General features: G+C 42.9%; 1 protein-coding gene across 2 annotated transcripts in view; it reads right to left on the reverse strand.

The window, feature by feature from the left end:
- The window catches only part of LOC128506155 (acyl-CoA dehydrogenase family member 11-like), a 15,292-nt gene extending 9,378 nt beyond the window's left edge, over window positions 1-5,914 (reverse strand). The window contains exons 1-7 of one of the 2 annotated variants that reach the window (XM_053476465.1): window positions 5,756-5,914; window positions 2,811-3,080; window positions 890-1,113; window positions 636-735; window positions 433-544; window positions 195-337; window positions 1-97 (exon numbers count right to left, since the gene is read on the reverse strand). The exon at window positions 1-97 is cut by the window's left edge and continues 44 nt beyond it. In XM_053476465.1, the coding sequence (XP_053332440.1) occupies window positions 1-97; window positions 195-337; window positions 433-544; window positions 636-735; window positions 890-1,113; window positions 2,811-3,071 (937 nt within the window). In that variant the 5' untranslated portion in view covers window positions 3,072-3,080; window positions 5,756-5,914. The remainder of the gene's footprint in view (window positions 98-194; window positions 338-432; window positions 545-635; window positions 736-889; window positions 1,114-2,810; window positions 3,081-5,755) is intronic. The other variant, XM_053476464.1, reaches the window with a different exon arrangement.
- Between the last annotated feature and the right edge of the window lie 518 nt (window positions 5,915-6,432).

Consider the following 6,432-nt stretch of genomic DNA (forward strand, 5'->3'; position numbering starts at 1 on the left):
TCCCGAGTTTATCCTTCAGCCTCTGGATCTCCACTCCGTTAGTCCGGCCCTCAGAGTCCCACACCTCCGCACAGAACAGGGACACGCCCTTACTGCCCTGGGGGCGGAGCAACACACTCACGTCATCACACTGCAGGGATGTGGCTCAGAGTCTGAGTGCGTGTGTGTGTGTGTATACAGTATACACACAGTACCTGTATGGTGTCGCCGTGGTGATCTGCGATTCGAGCGAGCGTGAGTGTGATGTCAGAGTCCGTTGCTGAAGTGAACCATTTAAACCCGTAGAGTCGGTACGAGCCGTCGTCCTGCCGCTGGGCCACCGTCTCCGTCCCGTTACCTACGGCAACCACACACACACCCACTTACATACTGTACGCATTAGAACAAGTGTGTGTGTGTGTGTGTGTGTGTGTGTGTGTGTGTGTGTCGTACCGACGTCTGATCCTCCCTTTCTCTCCGTCATCCACTGACCCGATGTCCAGAAGCGTTTCTCGTCCCGGGTCGTCAGGCGCTCAAACACCTCCCTAACAGGCATGCCCAAAGACTACACACACACACCCACACACACACACACACACTCAAAGAAGTGATTGAGGATTTACTCCAGCTGAAGTGTGTGTGTGCGCGCATGTTACCTCTATAACTTTGGCTGCTCCATCAGTCATGGCCAGTGGACAGGTGTAGAGACCGGCAGAAGGTGCAAACAGGTACAACTTACTCATCTGATACACACGACTACACACACACACACAAACACACAAGTTAGGAAGTCCTCCTAATAAAGTCCCTGGGGTTAGTGGAGTTAACACTAAGTTAATCATGATTAAGAGAGGATGCAGCGTTCAGTAATGGCTCTGTAGTGGCGAGGGAGGCGGGGTTAAGTAAGCACCTCCACTCGCCGAAGCGGCGCTCGTATCCCGCAGCCACCAGCCCCTCCTGTGCGGAGATGTGCTTTAGGCGGGTCCATGCGTCACAGGTAATGATGCGGTCGACACGGCGACCCCACGCATCATACGGGTGCAGTCGGGGGGGATTCTGCTCACACTGACGTCCCAGATCATCGATCTCACCCACAACACGCTCGCCGAACTCACGCAGGTCCAGCTCGACCTCCTAAACCACACACACACACACACACACACAACCAAACTTAGTGCCATATTTATGTTAATGTAGTAAATGACCTCCTATTGGCCTCTGATCAGGGTTGTGTAACTATGCTTGTACTGTATACAGTGCAGCTTTTGACACCATTGATCACGCTATTCTTCTTCACAGATTAGAAACTGTAGTAGGAATTAAGGGTACAGCCCTCTCCTGGCTCAGATCCTATCTGACCCATCGTTATCAGTATGTAGACTTAAATGGTAATTATTCTGCATGCTCTCTAATGGAGTTTGGTGTTCCACAGGGTTCAGTTTTAGGCCCACTGCTTTGTTCCCTATACATGCTTCATTTTTCATTTTTATGCTGACAACACACAGTTATATGTCTCAGCAAAATTAGATGAGAAAAACCAGCTTACTAAAGTTAAGCAATGCATAAAGGACATAAGAGATTAGATGCTAAATAACTTCCTTCTGCTTAATCCTGATAAGACAAGTTCTCGTCATAAGACCGCATACAGCTAGAAGCAAGCATTTTAATTACTCTGTAACTTTAGATGGCTTTTCTGTTCCATCAAGTGCAACAGTGAAAGACCTTGGTGTGATTATAGATTCCAGCCTTTCATTTGAAGCACATGTAGATAATATTACCAGGATAGCATTCTTTCACCTCAGAAATATTGCCAAGATAAGAAATATACTAAATGATGCAGAAAAACTAGTTCATGCTTTTATCACCTCTAGGTTGGACTATTGTAATGCCTTACTGTCTGGTTGTTCAACTAGATGCATAAATAAGCTTCAGCTAGTCCAGAATGCAGCAGCGAGAGTCCTCACTAGAACCAGAAGATATGAGCACATCACCCCTATCTTATCTACACTTCATTGGCTCCCTGTGAAATTTCGCATTGATTTTAAAATACTACTCTTGACATATAAAGCATTAAATGGTCTCGCGCCGCGGTACCTGAGCGAACTGCTAGTGTCTTACGATCCGCCACGTCTACTTCGATCAAAGGATGCAGGCTGCCTGTCAGTACCGCGTATTATGAAAACTACAGCAGAGGGTGGAGCATTACAGAGTATTACGGTGAACTGGTATGTTTAAATGCTGTCTTTCCCACTTTCATTAATCACTCAGGTTTGTTAATAGTGAACTGATTGGTTGCTTTAAATCCTTTCTCTCTCTCTGTCTCACTACACATGTCTCTCCTGGTGTCCCTCTTCTGGTTGGAGATCTCGTCGCATAGACTCCCTGTATGAGTCTTTGGGATGCGTGTGGTGATTGGAGACTGTTCCACTTTTCCATGAAGACGGTCCTGTCCTCGGCTGATGCAGACAGCTGTTCTCGCCTCCAAAAATAAACTGGATTCCATATGAACTTCCAGCCACCTAACACACGGTATGAGTGCAGATCAATCCCTGCTATCCGTTATCACCCAGATGAGGATGGGTTCCCTGTTGAGTCTGGTTCCCCTCAAGGTTTCTTCCTATTACCATCTCAGGGAGTTTTTCCCTCAGCACCGTCACCCTCGGCTCGTTCATCAGAGACGATCTGATCATTCGGATTCACACACATTCACATTTCATACAAACTTAAATAATTATTTTGATTGTGTAAATCTGCTTTGCGACAAAGACCAGTGTTAATAAAACTAGCTATACAAATATAGTGAATTGGTGTGTCTGCGTGCTGTAACTGACCTGCAGAGGCAGGTGTCTGCGCAGGTATCCTTGCAGCAGTGCATCCTGGGTAAATGGGTTTCTAAGCTCAGGCTGCTCCTGGAAGAAAGCTCCGATGGCTGAGCGCGAGAACGGCAGGGGCGTTACAGGGCGTGTGTGATGGTCCAACTCACCGCGAGATCGGATCTGTCCAACCGACACACTGCAGGAGAAGCAGCGCACCTGGGTCCTTAACAACCGAGGGACCAAGCGGTTACCACGGAAACACACCTGAGTAGCCATCGTCGAGATCTGAAACAAACACACACACTTACTTTACAAATGCTGTGTATGTGTGTGTAAGTAGAGCAAAGTAATGATGTTATATTAAATTAAACACTGATTAAACTGAAGCAGTGTGTATGATCAGTACCCCTGACCCAACAATACATAAATATAGAACATTAATAAAGACTTTGGACTTGATCATTACCTCTGTCAATTATGTTAAAAAGAACTGGGAAAAGAAAGAAGACAAATAAAGACAAAAAAATACATATTCAAGTAATCAAGATATTATATTGAACTATCAAAACTACTGATTTTTCAGCCACAATGTTTCCACCTGACAATTAAATTAAACAAAATATGTGTAATATAGATAGGGGTGCAACAGGAAAGTAACAAGAATATATCTTTTATATAAATTCAAAGATCTCAGAAAAACCTGCTCAAGTTAACTGAGGAACAAATTAAAAAATGCTATTTATTAATGTTTTTTTTTTTATTAGAGATGCTGAATGGGTAGGAAACACAAATACACCGGAATAAAACAAGATAAAGACAAAATACAACCACACTTTAGGTGGAGTTAATGGTCAATCACTGCTGATTTTATTAAAAAATGTAGTTCATTACAGTTAGATTGACTTCATCTGCCAAAAAAAACAATATACAATAAAATTAATAGTTTTGAACATTGCGGTGCTGACGAGTACAAACACTTATCAATAAATCATGTCATGAAAACCGACAGACAGGTTGGAATCTGCTGTTGTTAGAGAGTCTGCGCTCTGAGCGTAGGTAAAAGGATTTAGGATATCTCAAACAGGTCAGTGACGATGCCTTCAACTTATGCTGAAAGGCGACATCACATTGAGTGACATCATAGTGTGATGCTTCTGGGGCTCTAAACATAATTTTTTTTTTTTTTTTTAAATGATGACATAATGGTATTGGTACATCCCATTTAAATGTGTGTATGTTTCGTCTTTCTGGCACCCCAGAAGGAAGGCTTCTCTATCAAGGCTCTGTTAACATGTCATATGACATAAAGGCATGGTTAGTCTTGAATTTCTTTTTGTATTTTAATGATAAAAAGACAGAGGTTTTGGTATTTGGTCCTGGTGCCAGTGGTAGAGTTCCACCTCTGGATTTAGGAGATTTGGAGCAGTGTGTTAAACCCCCCAGCATCAGATTTAGTTATTATTTTAGATTATGGTCTTAAATTTGATAAACAGATCAGTGCTGTGGTTCGTTCCAGTTTCTTCTAATTAAGGCAAAACTTGTTGCCTGTTTTGTCCATTATTCATTTCGAAATAGTCATCCATGCCTTCATCACCACTCGTATCGATTACTGTGCTTTACATTTCGGGGTTTCCCAGGCAGCATTACATCGACTACAGCTGGACCAAAACTCTGCTGCTTGATTCTTAATGTCTACGCGTTAAAGAGAAGATATCTCTCCAGTTCTGGCTTCCCTTCATTGGCTCCCGGTACAGTACCGAATTCATTTGAAAATTCTTTTGGTCACGTTTAAATGTTTACATGGCCTTGCCCCACCCTACTTTTTGGATCTGCTTCAGCCCTATGCCCCACCCCGGTCTCTCAGATCATCAGATAAACTTATTCTAACTGTTCCTAAAACCAAATGCAAGCTCAGGGAGGATCGGGGTTCTCTGTAGCGGCACCCACATTATGGAATGACCTACCCTCGACTATTCGTTAGGCCACGTCACTGAGGGTGTTTAAGTCCCATCTTAATAATCAGATGTTTTCTCTGGCATGAAATGTTGATTTTATATATTCTGTTTGATTAGATGTGTGTGTGCGCGTGTGTATGTGTGATGTGATGTGATTTTAATTGTCTTTTTATAATATTTTATTATTTATGTGAAGCACGTCCGGACATTCTTCTCGTTAAAGTGCTTTACAAATAAAGTTGAGTTGAGTGCTGGCAATTATTTTAAAGATTTCTGTTTTACCGAATAACATCATAGTGAAGAAGAAGATCTGTAGAACAAGACGTGATGGTTCTTCATCTGACTTTGTGGTGAAGATCATACGTGAGGTTAAGAACAGAGACGAGAGCAGGACGTACAGGAGGGATTAGAACATATAACGTGACACACCAGTGTGTGTGTACGGAGAGACACATCTGTGACATTGTATGATTGACGAGTAGGATCCATGTCTGTAAGGTGAATTTACTGAAGTGTGTGTGGACATAAGGGAGTGTGAGAACAAGTGTGTGAGGAACTTTGAATAAAGTACAGTTTAAAAACTTTAACTGTGTGTGTGTGTGTGTGTAAGGAAAGTTGTGAACTTTCACCTGCTTGCTTACACTCTCTCTCTCTCTCTCTCTCACACACACACACTCTCTCTCTCACACACACACACACACACACACTTTCTTTCTGATGAACCTGTCTAATTTAATCCACAGATAGAATCATTCATTAGTGTTTAATTGCAGCTTTAATGAGGTGTTTAATTATGTGATTAATCCGGAGTGTGTGTGTGTGTGTGTGTAGTGAGAGAGAGAGAGAGTGTGTGTGTGTGTGTGTGTGAGAGAGAGAGTGTGTGTGTGTGTGTGTGTATAATTTATTTTGACTCGATCTGATTATACAGATGTTGATTTCTGAGTTTTAATTTCAGCAGGAGTAACAACACTCCACACACACACACACACTGCGCTCTGTACTCACCGTCACTGTCACTCTGCCGCCTGCGTCACTTCCGGGTGTGACGTCACAGCTCCCCCGCGCGGCCCGGGTCAGTAATAACAGCTCACTTCACATCCTTACTCTCAATAAAACTTCCCTTTTACCTACTGATATGGTGTATTGTTATTTATTTATTATTTCTATGTGTTTATCCTGAACACACTGAGGTAAACTAACCCCAGCGCTCAGAGATATAATCCACAATAACGGCTGCGGCACCGGAAGTGGAGTTTTCAAAATAAAAGTCTGTATAAAGCTGCGCGTCTCCTGGGCCTGTGTTTACTGAACATCTCACACAGGAGTTCATCTAGAACTCACCGTTTATCTTAGACCATTAAACTTCTTTATGAAGCTATTTATTACTTTTTACTTTCAGCGAGGAGTCGGACTGAGCCGAGGAAAGCCTGTGACGTCACTTTTTTACGACACCGAGAGCCGTAAAGTAGGCTGCATGTTATAGTGGGTGTTGTAGTTTTTACAGTTTTTTTTGTAAAATTGAAACAGTGGAAAGCTTTACACACACAGACCAAACTTATACAAGTGTGACTCGATGCATGACGTCATCGAGAATGTGTAGTGTGGAGGGTGTGTATTGTGTGTGTAGGATATGGATGTGTAGTGTGTGTGTGTGTGTGCGTGTGTGTGTCATACACAGTACA

Source organism: Clarias gariepinus, chromosome 18 (assembly GCF_024256425.1).
Source record: "Clarias gariepinus isolate MV-2021 ecotype Netherlands chromosome 18, CGAR_prim_01v2, whole genome shotgun sequence".
Taxonomy (NCBI): domain Eukaryota; kingdom Metazoa; phylum Chordata; class Actinopteri; order Siluriformes; family Clariidae; genus Clarias; species Clarias gariepinus.